The sequence below is a fragment of the Schistosoma mansoni genome, chromosome 1 (genome assembly GCF_000237925.1).
Source record: "Schistosoma mansoni strain Puerto Rico chromosome 1, complete genome".
In the NCBI taxonomy this organism is placed as follows: Eukaryota; Metazoa; Platyhelminthes; class Trematoda; order Strigeidida; family Schistosomatidae; genus Schistosoma; species Schistosoma mansoni.
The window spans coordinates 22,392,326-22,414,195 of NC_031495.1; the positions used below are offsets into that span (position 1 = coordinate 22,392,326).

The following is a 21,870-nucleotide window of genomic DNA, read 5'->3' on the forward strand; positions in this document are numbered from 1 at the left end:
TATCCACTCGGCCACTGAGTCCTGATAGCCGAGTGGATAACGCGATGGCGTTTGAAGCGAGGGTACTTGGTTCGAGTCCCAGAGTGAACATCAACTCTGAGATGCAGGTACATCCAGCTGACGAGTCCCAAATGGGACGAAACGCGCGTCGTGGATTCTACTGCTAGCCACTATCCATCTTTGCTTACCATGCTTGTGAATTTAAGCTATATCGAGGCAATACACACAGTATGCACATATGCCAACTAGAGACTAACCAGTTGTAGTCCTTACAAATCGATGGGAAGATTCAAACAAACATTACTGAATGAATTTATTTTAAATTTTGTTTTTATATTTTGGGACAAGAATAGAAAAATTAGTGAGATTGATAATGTTAAAAGTACAAGCAGATTTAGTTAATTTACAATCAGAAGGGGTTTTGTGGAGATTTTAGTAATTTTATAGAGTTGAGATCATGAGTCAATTGAAGCTAGACCACCATGGAAAACCTGGAAACACTGGACGGCCGTTTCGTCCTATCATGGGACTAAATGGCTCGAGACTGGTAGGTCCTGGGTTCGAATCTCTCTGGGCGGGATCGTGGATGCGCACTGCTGAGGAGTCCCATAATATGATCTCAACTCTATAATTTACAATCATTCGTAAAATCTCATCTCATTAGTTGATTCCTGTTTCTGATTCGTATGAAGTTGAACCAATTACATGGATACGAGGATGGATGATTCTTAAAAATGAGTTTAAAACCCTACTATTAGTTTAACAAACCATAGTGATAGCTTTCTTTTCAAGCAATTTTTCAGTATTATTCTCCAAATGCAAATTCTCAAACTCAATAGATAAAAGTATTTGAACTCAAGTTCTCACTAATCAGGTGTTCCACACTAGTACGAAATAATTGTTTAGTTCCACTTTTCTACTGCTAACAACTGATATCAATCCATGATAACGATTCGAAATTTTCCATAAAACTATTGTGACTAACAATTACCCATTTTCTTGGGAGGATGAGAAATTAACTTTCCACTCGTTAGTATCTTATCAGTGGGTTACCTGAGTAATTTTTAACTATTACACAACCGGTTACAAATCTGTCTCCCTCTGATTTTTTCCATGATTTACATTTCTGTTTGCTCAATAACAGGTGTAGATCTAAGTTAAATACAAAGGTTTACATCAGATTGTTTAGTTGCAATGAAATCTCATTTCGTCAGTTCTGGGAGTTCATACTTCCCTATAAGCCAATAATTATATATATATATATAGCAATGAATTGAATAACTTTATACTTAACTATCTGTCTGCTATAGTTCATTGACACATGATGTTAAATTTCATTTTAACTAAAAGTATAGTTAAAATCATTAATTTATATAATTAGAAACAAATAATGTACTACTGCCAAGCAAGTGGCTATCAGGACTCAGTAGCTGAGTGAATAACGCGATGGCGTTTGAAGCGATAGGTACTGGGTTCGAGTCCCAGAGTGAAGATCAAGTCTGAGACGCAGGTTTATCCAGCTGACGAGTCCCAAATACGATGAAACGCGCGTCCAGGATTCCACTGCTAAACACTATCCATTTTTGCTTACAATGGTTTTTAATTTCTTTTCAAAACTCCACCCATAACAAATACTCCTTAATATTCTCGCATTATGTTTACTAGATATTACGACTTATCTCTAAATCACCTGATCTAATTTGTTTTGTGATAAAGTTATAAAATGTAATTTTTTCGAAATATATAATCATTTTCGTTTTAATGACACTTTTTAAATAATCAAGATGGTAAACAAATTAACATACTAGCAAGTTCATGTTGATTTCATGTTTATTTACGTAAACTTATAACACAAATCAATAATGTTAAATTACAGCGTAACTAAAAATATGATGAAAGTCTATTAACTTATACAATTAGAAACAAATAATGTACTACTACTAATTCATTCAAATATATCAGAGTATATTTTAATGTTAGTCAAAACAAATCTTATTTATATGTATATGATTTCTAATGGCAACATTTCATTCAAGTTTATTAAAATTTTACTCCTGTGGTTCAATTCACATCCCTTACCATTCAAAGATATACCCATTACTAAGGGATCTAATCGTCCGGAACTGTGTGTACTGTGAATTTTTATAGTTGGTGTTTAGAAGAAATTCTGTTAATACTATACCTTTAAAATATGTTGTGTGTAAATTAATACTCTGGGATCACAATACATACGTAGTGTTGAGATTGCTGATTGTTTCATTTATCTGAGGAAGATTAACTAGTCCTAATGAACCGATAAGTGACTTAATTTGTACCTAAACCAATATTCGCAATTCTCAGTCGAGCAATGTAAACATGAGTGCATTCTATTTTATGACATGATTGTGAAACAAATTTGATTACTCTCACAATGTTGACTTAAAGGGCTTACCAAACTATTACTTTATCGAATTACAAATATTACATAAGGTTGAGAATATGCAATAGAGATGACAACAATATATATAGAACAAACAATACTATTGTCCACTTAAACAGGTGAAGATGGCTAGAACTATACAAGTTGTTTTAAACCCTCTGAATGATAAGGTCAATGAATAGTAATGACCTTTAAGAATATCGACTGTTGTAGTGACAAACTAAGAATATGTGAACCTTTTCATCTGTTTGCGCAAATAATAGAAGGAATTAGGATGTTGAGATCCAAAGTTGTATTCCATTGATCACCAACAGTAAACATTTTTTAATCTTTACTTTGATTTATTTTTTTACCTAACTACTACCTTCTATCAGTACTGTTTTTACATGTGTTATTCATATGTAAAATGGCAAAAAAAGTTAGTACATTGTTAGGTGAAGTATTTAGTTTTAGTGAATTAATTCATTATCAGAAGAGGTTTTTGTGGAGATTTAGTATCTTCATAGTTGAAAGCGTGAGTCAATTGAAGCTAGACCACCAGGGAAAACCTGAAAGCACTGGACGGCAGTTTCGTCCTATTGGGAGACTCCTCAGAAGTGCGCATCCACTTCGAGAGGTAAATCCAGGAGTTCTAGTGAGAAGTAGTGACCAGTGGAGTTCAAACCACGTCTGTTATGAGGTAGGAACTCACTGAAGACAATTGGTGAATAGTTGCTCAACTTCGTGGATTGGTTGGAGTTAGACATAAACACCATTGGATGCCGGCTCAGTGATCTATCGGTGAAGTGCTCTGGCGCGAGACTGATAGGTCCTGGGTTCGAATCTCGCGAGTGCGGGATCGTGGATGCGCACTGCTGAGGAGTCCCATAATAGGTTGAAACGGCCGTCCAGTGCTTCCAGGTTTTCCATGGTGGTCTAGCTTCAATTGACTCACGCTTTCAATTAATTCATTGTCCAAAACATCTTATTTCTTATAATTCATAATCAGATTAAAGATATTTTAAATTAAAATTCTGAATACAAATGTGGAAATATTGAACAAGAGTGGGTAATTAAACAAATGGATTTAAATTGATTGGTTGTACCCATAGGTTAATGCTCTGGGAAAATGTGAACATTCTTGTTAGTATTATTTTGAAAGTTTCATATTTTTCTCGTTGTTGATATATAGGAATAGAATTAATTAGTCTCTATTGGATAAAGCTCAATAGATAACGTGTTGTCATTTGAAGAGAAAGGTACTTAATTTGAGCCCCAATATGAACAACAACACCAGGATACAGGTAAATTGCACTGACGAGTTCCGAATAGGAGGAAAAATGCGTTCTGAATCTCACTGTATAACACCAAATATACTCGCTAATATGTCAAAGAATAATAACAATAATGATAGTAAGTATTATCATTATTAGGTCTTTGTGTGATGTTGAGTTTGCCATGCTAGACAGTTTAACTATGAAGCTTTTGTTGCTATTCTGGACAACATCTTCAGCTCCTAATTCATGTACAAATGAATTTTCTAGTTATTCCACAAGTGATCTATCGATTTACTATGATACCATTTTAGCAATTACTTGTCTTAGTAGGCTTAGTTATCTTCGTTTGCCTCCGGGAAATCATTTTCTTATATGCATCATTCACCCACTAAACGAACGGAAAACATCTGGAAAAGCTTGATACTGTACGCAAATGGAACCCTGGAAAACGTATGCGCTACAAATTCATAAGGATATGTCCTACCTCTAAAGTATCACGTGGCCTATTCACATTTAGTGAAGAAGTTTAAACATTCAACTCACAAAACACTGTTCATCTTCCATTATTGACAGTTATTACATAAGTTTAAGGCAACTTAAGCTAGCACTGTGAGTAATCTGAGACGATGGTGGCTAACAGTAGAATCCAGGACGATCGTTTCGTCCTATTTTGAACTCGCCAGATGGATGTACCTGCATCCTAGAGTTAATATTCAAGCAACCAATACAAGAATGAATTAGGAACGTGATTATTTATAATTCAGTTAGAATGGATAATAACAGAACATTCAGATATATCTTTATTGATTTGGCTTGTATAGTCATCAAAACTGAGGAATCAGCTAATGAGTCCCAAATAAGGAGTAGCGTGCATCTCGGCCTTCACTGATAGTCACATTCCATTTATTTTATGCGAAGTCAACCATCTTAAACTCAAAATAAGAGGAAACATAAGGCATTATTAAAATTGTGTCAGACGTTAGTAGAACAGTGGTAAAAGATTTAGTCAATGTTGTGAATGAGTCGAAATGATCAATTGTTTTTTATGCGTTAAGTGAGATAGTTTTATTTTTTATTGAAGTTTACAGGTTTTAAGGGACACTTTGTTTTACCATGAAATGATATCACGAAGGTTGACCTTTATATTACGGAAGGATACTAGACTAAGCACCGCTGAAGAATGTGAACGAATTCTGCTTCACTCAATCTTATTAATAAATATAACAAACTAAGAAGAAATTTCAAGCAAGTTGGTTCAGTTGAGTTTCTTTTAGACAATTTATGCAGTAATTTTGTTGTCGAACTGTTATCACCAAAAGATTCATTGAAAATATGGAAGCATAGAATAACTAGTTAGCTTCAGATCTGTAACATACAACCACAAGCAGTCGATAATTTTTAGATAGGTATGATACTTTAGAATCCATTTTTTTTTGAATGACTTCATACAGTATTTGAATCATATCCAAATATTTAATTAATGTAAAAAAAAACTTACTCTCAATTGTCTAATTTGTTTTGCTTGTTTCCTAATCGTTTCTTCTAAATCATTTTGATATTGTCTCATAGCTAGTTGTTCTTTTGATATATGATACAATGACATACTATTCTGTAATAGGAAAAAAAGTCTACCAGTTTTATTCTTTTTTGAAATAGGTTTTGTTTTGCTTTATAAGTAACAGTTAAATGTCATGGTGGATAATTTATGTACAAAGATAATTCTATATTGCTAGACTAATTTGTGTCTAGACTAACATTTCTTATTAGTTACACTTGGTTAGGAAAAGTTACTTTTCAGTGAAATGATTAAAATTTATTGTTTAGGGATAAACTATTCAAGTATGTAGATGAATTTCAAAACTATGGAGATTAAACGTCATTTAAATAAAAGTAATGATTGTTGAATCGATACACATCAATTATTGTTGGCATTATGCCAATGCAACAGATGTAAATAATGAATAAAATTGCAAATACTTATGGGTTATTTTCTACTATTTGTAAAATAACATTATATAACTGTTAGTATTCACTTTTTCAGTGTACTACATTACCAATGGACTGTATATGACAGGTGTATATCCATTCTTTTAAACGCGTATTGTCGGAAGGGATCTGTGGACCCGTACTTTTTTTCTTTAAATAGGATTTAAACACATCAGTATTAGGTTCTGTATCGTTGTTACAAATAAGGTAATCGAAATTTGCACTTTGCTGAGGATGAAATTATTTAGAAACAAAACGAACAGTTTTGTGCATTTTGTTAGACATACGAATACTGTATCGTTAGGTTATAATAAATAAGACGGATTAATTTTATATTTATACTAGTTCATCGCTTTGTTGCGTCTTACGTAATTCCGTTATTGTTATAATTTTACTTACAATAAGCTAACTTACATGTAACTTATCAGATTTATTAGTTTCTTGTACTTTGTATTAAGAAACAAACATATATCCGCTAAACGGTATTTGTCTTACTAGGTATTATATTTAGCTAAAACAAACCTATTTTCTTTCAATAGCAGTAAAATAGGGACTTTCTGCGAAGCAGGGTTAGTAAATTATCATTACATACGAAATCCTAGTCATACTGACTTGTTATTAAAGCCGTATCAATCAAAACTACGCTCTGTGTGTAGTATTTCAATTTATTAAATTTTGTCAATTCGCGTTCCATTGGAGATTTGAATCCTTGCTATGCATTGAGGCAGTCAAAGGCATTACATTTCAGTGTTCAAATTTTGACTTATTCAGGTTGAAATGAGTTTTCTATTCATGGTTTCTGTTAATTCTATAAGCAATTCACTTTTCTGGTCCATAATCTGTATAAACATCTTTCATTTGTATGTCTACATACTTTTCACTTCTCAGCTAAATTGGTCATATAGTTTTCTAAGTTTTTTTAATAACTAATGGCATAGTTACTATACTATAATAAATTCATCCACTTACAACTCTCAATGAGCTTTACTCATTTATACTCCAGTAAACAGATGGAATTTTCATAGCAGTCTCAATACATTTAAGAATATCTTTATAAAAACATTAAAACTCCCTCATAAATTATTTGCTAGTCTTATCCTTGTTACATTTTTGAAATGTTAATTCCTCACACATTAAACACAATATATACATCTATAGAAAAACAATGTGAATACGCAGTAACTGAGACTAATAGAAAAAAAATTAAAAAGGATCAATATTAAAAATCAGTGGGGGTATTTCTGCCTAGACAAATTATCTTCCTAGTGTTAACGTAATGTTCATTAATATAAATTCATATGTCATTCAATCAGTTGGCTTGTAGGGATTTATTTAAATGAATAATAGCTTTCATTATATAAGCAAACAAATATTTGGAAATCATGACTACACAATAGCTGCTACATCCTCGTTTACGACTACCTAGCAGCTTATATCCATGATTCTATGTGAAATTGAACGTTTGATTCTCAAGTTTCATGAATACTATACCACCTTCAAGTTAATAACTGTGATGAAATGACCTGTTCATAACTACTGGTTTTGGATGACTACTAAATTTATCAATATTACCAGCTACTGAAAAGCTGTTTATTGGTGGAATTTTCAATTGATTCCAAAACTATCAAATACCCATTGGTTATTGAAGTAACACTGAAATTAAATTGGAAGCATCATGACTGCATTGTGAGGCTACCATTTTAACATGTAGTTATAAGTGATGTTACCTTTTAACTTTATTTATTGTTTATAAATATCAATGTTCTTAAACAACCACTTATTACTAAATCCTTATGACATTGAAGGAGTGTTTATTTTTCATAAATAACATACTAAAGTCCGGTTTTATAAATTACCTTTTCCGGGTACGTCATGTGTATTGGATTCATTGGAGATTCACGTTGGTGATGATTTTGATCAGGTTGTGAATATTCGTTGTTGTTTTGTTTGCGATCAATGATACTTTTATCATCATTACTTTTGTTAATCTCATAAGTTCCATCAATTCTTTTCATATTATTTGTGTTGACATTACTACCGTTGTTTTTGTTAATATTGTTGGAAGTTAATTTCTGTAAAATATTTTTATAATTCTCAGATAATTGATTATTCTCTTCTTGTAAAGTTTTAATTGTAGCTTCTTTCAATTGAATTGTCTGTTGTAATTCTTCATATTCATTGAAAAGTTTTTGATTTTGTTTTGATATATTATCAAATGTTGTCTAGAATTTATTTTGGTTATATTTATGAAAATTTTGAAAGGCATAAGATTATAAAAAAAAACGAATGTAATTCAGACGAATTCACGCAAACTCTATTTGAAACTGAATACTCACTGAATAAATTATACTACAGACCTCGATGGTAGTTGAGAATGATAATAATACGATACGAAATCGATATATAATGAGAATATCAATGAATTAAAAAAAGAGGAAGAGATAAGGAGAACTAATAAAAATGGGATTAGGGCAAATGATCATAAACTCAATTGGAAACAATATCTTTCTGAGGAAGTAATGGTTCCAAGGTGTACCATGATAAACAAGGTGGATAAATATATAATTTTGTACATCAGAAGGGGTTTTTGTAGATATTTCAATATTTTCATAGTTGAAATCATGAGTCAATTGAAGCTAGACCACCGTGGAAAACCTGGAAGCAATGGACGGCCGTTTCGTCCCATTATGGGACTCCTCAGCAGTGCGCATCCACGATCCCACCCAGCGAGATTCGAACCCAGGACCTACTGGCTTTGAGTTGTGGATGCGCACTGCTGAGGAGTTCCCAAATATTATTTTGTGTTCATATATGAGAATTGTCCTTATGACTTTCAACTTGGATATGCGAGACATTTGAGTGGCTTTCAGTAAATTATTCTGAAACTAATGTATATAATCAAAAATATTTCATTTACCTCGATATCATTTTCCTCGCTTATCAGATAAGAAATATTAATTGCAAGACTGAGTTTATTTGACAGATAAGAAGGATTAGGACTATCGAATTCGAACAATTTGATCAAATGTTTTTACTCATCAAAATATTGTATATAATAGTCAAAAAATGTTTTTTCCGCATAAATTTCGTTCTCTATTCATATTGATAGATTGATGATTTAGTGAATCCCCATCAACTGAGGTGGTTGGGACATGTTTTACATAGCCATATCAATAGGTGCAGACTATCTGGTTGGGGTCCGCGTGATTAACGTAACCAGTGGTTAGAGACTTGTAAAGACATTGCTCAAAATCGTTTGCGATGGCGCCGCTGCATTCATTCTTTGTATTCCTCCAAATGCTGAGCTTCCGGATTCCTCATAACTTTTGTTGTGCTTTAATTTCATGAATTTATATTTTCTTGAATCGTACCTTAGATGCTTACTCTTCCCTATTATCGCTGATGCTGTTACTACCTCTTCTATTCTGGGATTCGAACTTACGATTTCATTTCTCTGTGCTGATGGTGTATGGCAACTTGAACCGGCGTACATGCATACCAGCTACTACGTTACGACTGACTGACTGTAATCATACTGATGAAGCTTACTGAAAAGGGCTATTTGTTCTTAAGATAAGAGCGATATGCACTGTTCGCAGACTCAGTAAGTGTTATTCTCATAAATTAGGAAGGACATTTGTGAGCATTTACTGATTAATCCCCTTAAGCACAATTTAACTAGCTTCATACAATCAACTAAACATACAGTGATTATCTTATCATTAATAACTTTGATTAGCCGTATTTTTACTGGTTCGATTGGGGAATTAATTCACCACTTAACTCCTCAAGGGGTATTATACAGAAATCTGGTGATGTGATAATTTACCATATCATCAGCTGCATCATCTTTTAGATGTAGCATTAATTATAGTATATTATTACCCACAGTCACAACATTATTCTCCTTGCTAGGTCTGGAAGTATACTCAATGAAACTAATTAGAAATTTATTTCGCTGCCACGTTTTCTCCAGTTTTTTTATTTCTCCTTCTACATTGCTCTCATAACATATGAATTTGATCATGCAAGTGAAGAAGTTAGAGCAAACCAAAAAGCGATAAATAATCTTATCCTCTTTATTTTATTATAAAAGGTAATCAAGAGCTCACGAACGTTTTTTCTGGAAAACAATAAACGTATATTCATTATCATTATTTAGAATAAATTGCGTGGAAGATAATCTTTCGATTTTGTCAAAAAACTGTTGTCTAGCATGAAACTAAGGTAGAAACCTCTTAACACTATCTAATTGCCAATAAGATCTCTTGTTAAGGTTGTTTGTTATTCACTACACACTTTAGCAGAAGCCCCCTGAGTGTGTTCAGTAGAATTGGTATATGCACTTTAAATTCTACCACAATTATTATGACTCAGCATATTTTACGTTCGTTATTAAGAATGGTTTGGATTTAGAAATTAATCAGTCAAATAATTGTGTATGACTTTTACATTTATAGGACTTAAAAAAATATTTTAACTACTAATGATACCACTCACTAGCACGATGCATATTTAACACATCTGTCCTGAAAATTAATTATTCAACTTGATTTTCATTATGAACTGGTAGTAACTGAAGAACCATTTAAAGCCAGAAAGTACTGAACAAATGTCTTATAATAGTTTATGGTTGTTCAGCAGTTGACACCAATGAACTAATATGGGACAGTATTTGGGAGTATAAGGCAAAATAACATGACTTTAACTCCAGTTGTTGAGTGAAAGAGCATGATCCATTGAGTTTCATTCCCACGATTAGACTTCATCAACCCTCTGAGCATACCCAAAAATACTTGGTTATAATTATGGAAGGGTTGTCAGGATGTATTGTTAAATAGTCTAATGCTAAGAAAAAGCTTTTTATTCAGTGCTACTTAGTTTTCAATGATTTTTCAGGTACTTACTTTCAACCTGTAATAAAAATTATCCTGTAATTCATACGAAGTTTTCATCAACTACTTAGTCTATTTTTGGTATCTCTTTTATTGTTGATATATCCAAAACTGTCTTCATGAATTTTCTTATTTTTAACTACATAAAATACATTTGAGCTCTGTGACACCATCTTAATAAATTATTTTGTATACCATCTTGTACAGAGAATTATTTATCATTAAATCGAAGCCAGTATGGACAAATCTATTTGTCTGTCTAGAAGGACGTTGGAAACTGGAGATGAATTCAATAAGTTGTGTATGGTATACGAGTTCATGTGAAGGGTAACTATATTTCTATCACATACATTTATTAATAACCATATAAATCTATGTGAATAATAACACAAGCAAACAGAAATCTTTGAAAAATATAATCACTTTATTCCCATACATTTTCCTGATTATTTTGTATTTATAAAAGACATACTAACATATCAATAAATACATATGACTTAATAAAAATAAATAGATCTACTATGGTTCTTTTGATTAGATAGTTAATGTGGACTGATTTATTTCTTGAAGTGATCTCGGTGAAGAAATCATACACGAAACAACAGAAAAAAGAATACATAATTGAAATAAATATGAAAGAAAATGACATTCATACATTTAATAATCGAGTCCTACTGATATGATGATTATCGTTAACTTTAGACATATAGTTTGTTCTAATTTGTGTTAAAATTGATATGTAATATCAAAGTTGATTTGTACTTAATTGTAACTATACTGATCTAAAGCAAACTGTTGAATGAACGTTTGCACATATGAATTGTATATAATGACTAGTCTTATAAACAGTATTATACAAGCCTATTTATACAGGAAGTCCATTGTGAATTGTCATTCAGTGATAATTTTCTGGACTAGAATAAAACCTAACTTTAATCTTTACATCATTTATTTCAAAATTGTAATTTGAATTACGCATTGAGTCTTAATAGTAAGTGGTGAATAACAGGATTCTATGAAGTAGATTATAAACTATTCTGAGTAACTGACAAATAAACATAAGTAGTACTTTAGAAAGTTCATAAAAAAGATAATTATTTCATATTCGATAAATGACGAATATTGCAATACAGTTTTATGTTACAAGAATTACCTGACTAGAATACTCCTCAGTATGCATTTATAAAGAATTCTCTAAAAAAACGAATACAAATTGTTGTCTAGTGCTTTATACTTTACTATTTTAACATAAATTACTTAATTTATGGTTGAAACACCCATGGTTTAGGGAGTTGACATTCAATAGTAGAGATTATTCACTCTAATCGAATCACGAGATGAATCTATGGTAAATGATACCTGCAGATTGGCATTATCATTGAGAAACCTTTTCATCTCGATTATAAATTAAGTGGTTTATCTATTCTCTTTTCATACTTACCTGTAAATTAAATAAATTCGTTTGATGCATCTCCAAAGCTTTTTCAAGTTTTTCATTTTTCTCCTTTTCTTGATTTATGATAAATTGTGTATGACGTTGTATACCGGCAAATTTAATTACAATTATCTATTTAGCCAATGAAAAATGGGAAGAGATATATACATAGAAAGTAATTGATTTATTCAATAGAATTAATTTTAATGATTATTACCTAACCATTTAAAAATTTGTTTTTGTAACAGACTGATATAAAAATAAGAGTCTTTTTTCATAAATTTCGGAAAAGCCGTGAATAGACAGAGTTCATTTGATCAACTTCGTCTTCAATTCTGTCATGACTGATATTTTTTGCAGAATATTTAAAAGCCATTAAGGAAGCTAGATAGAATAGTATGAACATTGCTACTATTATTAATTTACTGTGTTTTACAGTGAACGTATGTAATGCACATGCGATTGTTGTCACTGATTTTTCTACTTACATAATCTGATAGAAACTAGTAAAATTAAAACCATCAAGGTTTAACGCATATGAGCACCAGATCATCTTCACTTATTCACAATATTAACCATATCCTTTACTACTGTTCTACTAACGTCTAACATAATATAATATTTTATTACCAGCAAGTGAACTAATCGAGTATGACATGATTGATATTTAATTCCATCAATGAAAAAGGAGTGTGAACTAAAGTCAACCAAATGGTCACTGAGATTCTGATGTTCATACTGTTGGACACTTGGATGCATCAAAATACGATGTTATCAATGATTGGATTGTTTTTAACGCTTTATGTTTTCTCTTATATTCAGTTTACGTTGGTCATTTTAATTATATAAACGAAGTCAATAAACACATCTCTTAATATTATGTTATTATCCATTCTAACTTAATCATAAATACACATATAGTTATCTTAGATTATTTAAAATTTATGTTATAATTGTCAATAATTAAAGATTTAGCTAAGTGTATAATGCGATGTCGTTCGAAGTAAACGGTACTGGGTTTGAGTCCCAGAGTGAACATTAAATCTGAGATACAAGTACATCCAACTGACGAGTCTCAAATAAGACAGAACGTGCGTCCTGGATTACACTGCTAGCCACTATCCATCTTTTCTTATAATGTTTGTGACTTAAGGTTATATCGAGACAATCCTCACAGGATGTATTTATGATAACAAAAGATTGATCAATCACAGTCCTAAACAACAAAGGGAAGATACAAGCAAACAACATCAAGTGAAAGATATATAATGTTCGTTGAATAAGTTGAATGTTGAGAAGTCCTGCTCACTAAATCTGAATAAGTAGTGTGAGATTTGCGCATGTAAGTCACATAATTCGGCATCCTAAAGTAATACTCTAAATCATGACACTGATATGTTGAAAATTGAACGATGTTTAAACATCTTAAACATAAATAAGTTACGTAACATCTTCATGAATAAATTACTGTATAAAATTAGTAAAATGATGATAGAAATAATAAGTTCGATAAACTGTAAATTGAGTAATGCCCATTTACAAATGATTACAATTCAGTTTTAATCTTGTTTGGGTTGTTGATGTTAGTAGGGGAATTTCATGAATCTCTTTGTCTGGTGAAGGTCAGATACCAAGGGTCACATATTAAGAGGCCATTAAAAATCTATTTAGGTCTTGTTCAAGACCGCTTATTGATACACATTTATACATGGTTTAGCTCAATTCTATCAGGTTTTCTAATGCATGCAATTGCCTTAGACTTCTAAATTGTAATCTTATAGTCAATATATAAGAACTCTCGTCTAAATTAGAACGAATAGTTTCACAGTATTTGTCAATATTTCCAACTTTGAGCCATTTGAAAGATAGTGTTAACTAAGAGAATCATTGATTTTCTTCCTAACTTCATGGTAAATAATCTTCTTTTCCTAGGATACTGATTGTGAATTTTAGATCAAGATGGAGATTTGCTCACTGTAATCAAAGTAGCTATGAAAGCGAATATATATAGTAGGAAATCGGGGGTTAAGAAGCATTCCTCCACTGTATTATGAAACTGCATTTTTTGTGCTTCTTTTTTAAATTGGTTACATATCCTTCGTAAGTAATTGACTGTAAAGACGATAAACTGGTCTATACACAATCAACAATGAGAAGTTATTGTCAATTCTGAAAAGGGTTTAACGTTCCCAACAAAATCCTTACTATAATAAATCGGTCGTGATAGATGTTATACGTGTGATAGAACATTTTATGATCTGAAACTAGTACGAGATAAAATGTTATTAGTAATTACAAATCTGAAGAAATCTCTTGTTTAATATATTTTAATAGTATTAGTATAAACTATGAACTACTAAAACGTTAGAGAACAAATTGGGTAACTATTTTTATGACTATCCGATTACACTGTTTGTGATAAGCAGTGTGTTTGACAGTAAAAATAATTTGGTAGTAAAACCATCAATAAAATACTATCAATTGATCTTGGAAAAAACAAATAAAAAAGAGGAAAACTTCAAAAAAAAAGGAAAAACGATGGAAGTATTTATATTGAAATATTGATTGTTACCATAACAACTAAAACTGTTTTAATAGAGGATGGCTAATTTGTTTCGATTTATTTTGTTACTAGAGAAAAATTGGAAATTTTTGTAGACAAAATCTGTTTCCCTTTTTTAACTATGTTTATTGACGTGGTATTCCATCTCGTTAATGATTTACAATATGTGAAAATATCAGTTAGACATTCAAATGTTAATCATTTAGTTGAGAATTACTTCTAAAAGGAAATATCACACTTTTAGTGTTGGTAACTATAATCACATTATGTATTAAAAGAAATAAATTTCTGAAATTATATGATAGTGTTTTCAAAGAATAATATTCTGAATGGGTATGAATGTAGTGACAAAGTGATTTGGTTAATCCACTCTTAACAAATAAGCTTTATGCCAGAAGTATTTCTATCATCTGCATCCGGGTAGCGAGGTTGCAAAGCTTTATCAGTGAGACTTATAGTAATGTACAACAAATTGTGTGAGGATGAGCGGTGTATTATGGTTGCGTTATACGAATTTCACATTGTGAATTTATATATTTTCGGAATTCGTCTTTTTGGGGAACTTTTCTCACTTCAATTTTAAAGGTTCCTTTCCATGTAACTTCTCAGCGAATTGAGCTTCTGTATGACTGATTATTCATTATTGACTACTTTCTTATTAACATAATAGTTTTGTAGAGATTGAAAATATCAACCGTATTTTCCATATAATCTTGTCTTGATCGCTCGAGTTTTTAACTTTGTCTTTTTCCGTAATTAATTCCTGTTGGGGATCGATCTTGAGATAACACTATTGCATTGGGCACTATCATATTAGAGTCCCGCTAAATTTCAGATGAATATATGTAAAATACATCGGGAATATTGATCACCAAAGAAACATCACTGCAGTTAAGTTAACTACTTCATCTTAAACTTTAATACTGAGGTAAAACGTTTTGTTAAGTCTTAACAGTAGTATGCCTTACCTCTAAAAATGGCCAATAAACAGTAGATTAAACCGTATTCATTTAGATAGGAACATTTTGTTACATAGTAAAACTTAATAAGATTGTACATATGTACCAGATTTTAATAACTTGAAATCACTATCTTACGTCGTTTATACTGAATTTTAAGATTAAATAGTAATCTTACAAAGTTTACTTAACTTATATTTAACTAACACTTGAAAAATATTTATAAGACTTTCGTACTTATCTGTAATGTTAAGCTGATATGTAGTTAAACATAGAATGAAATTATCTAATGAGTACGCTTACTGAACAAAATTTAATTACTTACTTGCAGTAATTGACTATAGTCTCTAAGAATTTGAATTGAATCTTTCAGGCGCTTGAGTAAAGATAAAGAAAATAGGATTTTATTAATTATATGCTTATTTCTGGAAGAACGGACAAATCACTTTTTAAAAAATACTTGAAACCTGTTGTAAGGGATGAGTTAATGAAAAATCATGTTACTTTTACTAAGCTAAAGTTCATGAGGATGAACTCCGAGCACCTCAAGACATTTACTAACATCAAAACTAAGCTGACTCAAAATAAATAGATATAGATGTCCGTTTATTTACCCAATAGACAATTTAAGTCAAACATCATACCATTCAGGTCATTTTGTTTGTCCATAATTACTCATAAAGTGTATTATTGTTCAACCAATCAATTTTCCAATACACTCTGTCTTAGCCAAAAGACTATTTAGGTTGATAAGCATTAGAATGATATGTTAAAAAAGCTCAATCTGATATTTGATTATATCATTCGTGTCCTAGAATGAACAAAGATAATGACAGAAAACCTGATTCCCAATATGATTCAGGCTAGAGACTTCCTAGTTATATATATATATATATATATATATATATATTCAGGACTATAAGAGCAGATAAACACAAGGGGAGGCTTTCTAAAGACGCCTCTGAACATTAGCCTGGATGACTTTCGAAACGCTAGTGCAAAGAGACCAATAGTTGAATACAGAAACATTTAATTAATTTCGGTTACAACGCCCCACCAAATGTATTCTCCACTGCCGAACGGTTTGGTTCGATGGAAGCGCAAATCACCAAATCAGGTACTGTGGAGATGTCAGCAATTCATCTCTTCAAACTTGAGCTCTGTATACAAAACTAACTCGTGGAAACCCTGATATCTAACTTTTCACATACGGTAAATTGATTGTTTGCTTTTACTAACGTTTTTAATTTTAAATTATTTTTTATCATCACCTCCATGTTTTTAATTTGTTCCTCACCTTTCTTATACTTCTAAAGTGGACAACTATCTTTCATACATTTGGTTTCATTGTATAACTTTTCTCTAAATTCTAACATGTTGTGCAACCTTTTCTAGGCACTTACAATCATGCATCTTTTTTATGTTTTCTAAATTATTTGTTAACTAACTATAAATACGATTATGAAGGCTGACTAGATAATATTTCCAGGAAGGAAATCCTTTTCTTTGAATTGTCTGTAATTCTCCTTCAGTGACTAGATACCTTGACATTGAAAAATTTTTTGCTTACCTGAAAATGATTCCTATCTTCTGTTTGACTTTTTACTTGGTCTACTGTTTTCTTTATTTTCTCATTAAAAGCAAAGATATGATCAAAATGTTCCTGTAAAAAACATAACACTTTTGAAACCACAGAAAGTTTTGGAGTAATATTTAAAAAAGTGATTTTTATGTATAGTTTATAGGATTAGTTATAACCATAGAATACTATCATTTAAAGAAATCTTAATAATTATAGATTATCAGTCAGTTAGTTCTTCCATTCTTATTTGAGACTCTTCAACATTGTATGTATCCCGTTTTCACGAAATGGTACAGACCTAAACCAAAACATTTCAAGTCATCCAAAGAGTACGACAATTTTAAATCATTTAGTCGAAATACATTGGATCGAGAAATTCGTCGTGAAAATAAATTGTTAGTATGGCTTAAATTATCATCAATTCAGAAATGTTGTTGAAGAGACAAAATTTCTGAAAGCTTAGGACTTATTATGAGACAACTATTGCCAGAGATAACTGTTGACAAACAAGGGAAAGATGTCTTCTATAAATATTTTAAACAGGGAGTTTGTGGAAATAGTTAGGCTTGTATTTTACGCCATCTACTGACTTTAACTATATAGGAGTCACCAATCAAAAGACATGATAGCATAGTATTAAGAATTGACTAGACTTTTAAATGTAAACCATTGAGAATCAATTTAGATCTCTGATGATTATATGCTCAACGTAAGTTCTAAATATCCTGGATACTGTCTTCGGCGAGGTTGTGGACATGAATAATTGATTTGCTACGCAATAGGACGAAATAACTGTCCAGCGCTCGTTGATTTCTAATGCTCGTTTAAATAAATTTAGTTTATGAAAAAACGAGAATAATAAAATGATGAATTAAACATATTAGAACGATACATTGTGAAAAGAAGAAATTTTTTTAAATACATTTAGTTAACTTTCAACTCTGCTTACTCCGCTCATTTCACATTGTTTAATTTCGGATTCCATCTATGAATAAAGAGTTAATTAAAATGCACTCTAGTTACTCACCGAATGATATATATATATATATATATTAGTTGTTCATGAGGATGCCTTCGTTATTATTACCCACACTGATATATATGTTCATCATTATTATCCTGAACGAAATCATTAACACTTACCCAAAGTAAATCCAGAGAACCCAACATCACTAACATATCTATCCATATATTATTAATAATGGTTTGTAAATTCTCAGTGTTGATTTACGGGAATGAATTTTGACCAACCTTTTTTGTGATATGTGTGTCCTGAAGGAATTGATGCGATATGGCAATATTGTCCCGAATATCAAGTACGAAAAATTATAGACTCTTACGATTGATACAAATATTGTACTCGTCGAAGTTAGTAGCCATCTATATTCAGTAATGCATCAAACAACGGGTTAGCTTGTGAAGCAAACACAAACATTAGGATGCAGATATATCTTCTTTCCGAGTTCCAGAAAGCAGGAAACGAGCGCCGTTGATTCCACTGCTAATTACAGTTCATATTTATACATTATCTCCCAAATGCTTCGAACACAAACTCCACTGTCAAGTAGTTTAAAACTAATGTAATCTCCACTTACAATCGTGATTATTCACCAAATGAATATTTTGCTTTCGAATCCTATATTGTTAAATAATAACTTATTTAAATTACACATGCGATGAATCTCTTATTAATACTGTGTGTTTGATGATTATCTTTATTGACATAATTGCAGATTATTCACAGTATGATACTGATTACTTAAATAAAGATTAAAAATTCGTTTTAAGGTGACAGAGAATTTCACAGCTAAGGAAGAGAATTTTGACGATGTTACACTCTCTAAGCTCACCGTTATAAATTCTGAAGCTTTCCACTATTTTTTTTAAAAAACATCACCTTTTACAAATTAATGATGATGCTGTCGTGAAAGACAATCAATCAATTCATGAATAAATAGCTTAGTTCGGAAAACATACATTATCATTTCTTGTATACAAGACTTAGACAGTAAAAGGAATTTATTCTAGAAAAATGAATTTTAAAAACACAAACATTTTGAATCTAATTTTTGATGATGCTTTTTAAACATTTTGCTCAAATAATAATTGCTGAAATTCATAATTCAAAGAGAAACAAATGAAAGGTGAATAGCTATTATATCATGTATTCCTTTTAACCGCTTCTTATTACTTCCTTCAAAGGAATTTACTTGAAATAATTCATATAAAAGTAGGTACACCTACAAAATGATGACAATATTTTGCATTTCTACAAACTCACTTTTCAACGTCAAACTACTATTATACTTGTTAATAGTATCAACTGTATAACTCGTGACATCTAACTTTTCATTGTCAGTTTGCTAATTAGTAAGAATTTAAGTTTCACAGTAGACTAAAATGAGATACTGCAGTTTTCTTTTTAATATTTAAAATGGAGTTTTACAACAGTCATAAATAATTCGACAAGTACACTATGATAATCTACTAATAGTATAGTAACTTCACCCATTATTTTTGTTGGGGAGACCTGGAAAATTCCTCGAAAAAAACTCAAAGGGCTCCTGAAGACTCTGGAAAACATCTTTTTCAATCAGCATCCAATAGACGTGTCTCAAAACATCTAGGAAGTGAAAAGTCACATGTCACATTTCTGATTGTATGATTACTTATCCTGCCACTATGTTCAAAAGGGTTTCAGAAGCCCAATGTCATCTGAAATGTTATAAACACCCTGAATTTTCTGTACATAAACTAACCTTGAATCAAAGCGTCCTCCCTATATTTAGCGCTTTGTCTCTCCTGTTCAAGTTACCGTGTAGATTAAGTCTGTGTGTTATCAGAAGTGCTTAGAAAACCGAATCAAGCGTTTAGTTAGAAGATTTATCAATTTTTGTTGTAAAAGATGTACAGATTTTAGATTTCTTTTAGAAGACCGACAAAAATTTAGGATTATTTTGGTTCATTGTCTTGTTTCCTAAAATGTATAATTCAGTTGAAATCCTCTTAAAATAGGTCGTCATTTTAGAGTTCAAAGTTTCTATTGTTGATGAAATTCTGTTGTTCAAATCATAAAGTCAATTTATCTAACGTTAATGTATAGTATAATAAATACTGAGTGATTTCAGGCAGTCAAATACATACTTTCATTTTATGTTTTTTAATATCTATAAAGTCTGTTTGGATGTTCATAAGAATTTATGAACTCACAAAGTATTTGTCTTCAAAGTTTCCTATCACTGTTCTATGGACGAACTGTTACAACAATTAAATTCATTTAGTGTTGTTTGTTTGAATCTTCCCATAGATGTGTTAGGACTGCAACTGGTCAGTCTCTAATTGGCATATGTGCATACTGTGCATACTGACCAGTTGCAGTCCTAACACATCGATGGGAAGATTCAAACAAACAACACTAAATGAATTTAAACTTCACCCCATCGCACAAGCAAGTGACTATCAGGACTCAGTGGCCGAGTGGATAACGCGATGGTGTTTGAAGCGGAAGATACTGGGTTCGAGTCCCAGAGTGAACATCAACTTTGAGATGCAGGTACATCCAGCTGACGAGTCCCAAATAGGATGAAACGCGCGTTGTGGATTCCACTGCTTGCCACTATCCATCTCTGCTTACCATGTTACAACAATTAGTTATTCCCAACTTCAAACAAGCTCATCTTACATGTGAAATATAAATATTTTGTTATGACAACAAATCAAGAACAATATCAGTGAATTGTTTTCCTTACAACTTAATGTATGAAATAGTGGATTAAATAGCCAATTAATTACATAATATCTTGACTTTTATCATACTTTATTCTTTAGAAATAAGAGACGGTTCCCTTTTACAAAAGGTTATGTAACCATATGGCGAGGTAATACAGTTCATTTTAAATCTTCCTTGAACTTAACATGAATATCTCTCACTTCCGAATTAAACTTTGTGTTTTTAATTTTTGGAACAAAACAAACGGATTCAAATTATATATATCCTACTGATAGATCCTACATACTGTACTTTATTTCCAGTGATACCATAGAATAATTCAGTTCTAGTTTGTAGTTCAGAACTCTTCAACAACAAACGTACAAACAAATTTAACTGATTTAATGGCTTCATACTCGTAGGCAGACTTGAAGATTCCGGACCCAAATATTTATGGTGTTATGGAAGTACAATGCTGACAGTTCCAGGTATATATATATATATATATATATATATATATATATATATATATATATATATATATATATATATATATATATAAAGGCGGCCTGCATGAACATCCTGCTATCTAGATGTTTCAACAATTTCTATAATTTTGTTTGTTTTGATACATCATTATGGCTATTAATCGCATAACCTATTCCGGTGCGTTTCTGAAAAGTTCACAAATTTTCGTTGTACAAGTTACAAAGGCCCACTCAGAGATATCATGGTTGCTGGCAAGCAATATGCAGCGAAAGGAATGTACATTATTTAGATGACAATTTCTGGGCTGCTAACTTCTAACTGCCAATCACTCAATATTTGTCATCAGGATCGATCAAGAAGTAAGAAACGGAGACTTGTTGTAATACATTGTGCTGAGAATTCTATATTTTACCAAAAATATAATATTGAATAAAGCTGATGAATGTATATATGAACACGATTATTCCCCTAAAAATGACCAAGCCTATATTTAATGATTCTTCTTTTTGTTACATATTTCCCAACGATAATTTGTGTATGATTATTTTCAAAAACATGTGAATTTCTTCCAGACATC

At 31.3% G+C, this 21,870-nt stretch overlaps 1 protein-coding gene and 1 non-coding gene across 2 annotated transcripts in view; one reads left to right on the top strand and one right to left on the bottom strand.

Annotated features, from left to right (window-relative positions):
* Smp_129030 (putative protein FAM44A) overlaps positions 1-21,870 on the bottom strand; it is a gene marked incomplete at both ends in the record, with an annotated part of 42,316 nt that overhangs the window by 5,167 nt on the left and 15,279 nt on the right. The window contains 4 exons of the mRNA XM_018793673.1: positions 5,174-5,284; positions 7,518-7,883; positions 15,839-15,889; positions 17,084-17,176. Of these exons, the coding sequence (XP_018648162.1) occupies positions 5,174-5,284; positions 7,518-7,883; positions 15,839-15,889; positions 17,084-17,176 (621 nt within the window). The remainder of the gene's footprint in view (positions 1-5,173; positions 5,285-7,517; positions 7,884-15,838; positions 15,890-17,083; positions 17,177-21,870) is intronic.
* On the top strand, positions 1,425-1,491 carry Smp_tRNA_01551_Gln_TTG.1.1. Its single transcript has one exon. It is a non-coding gene (tRNA).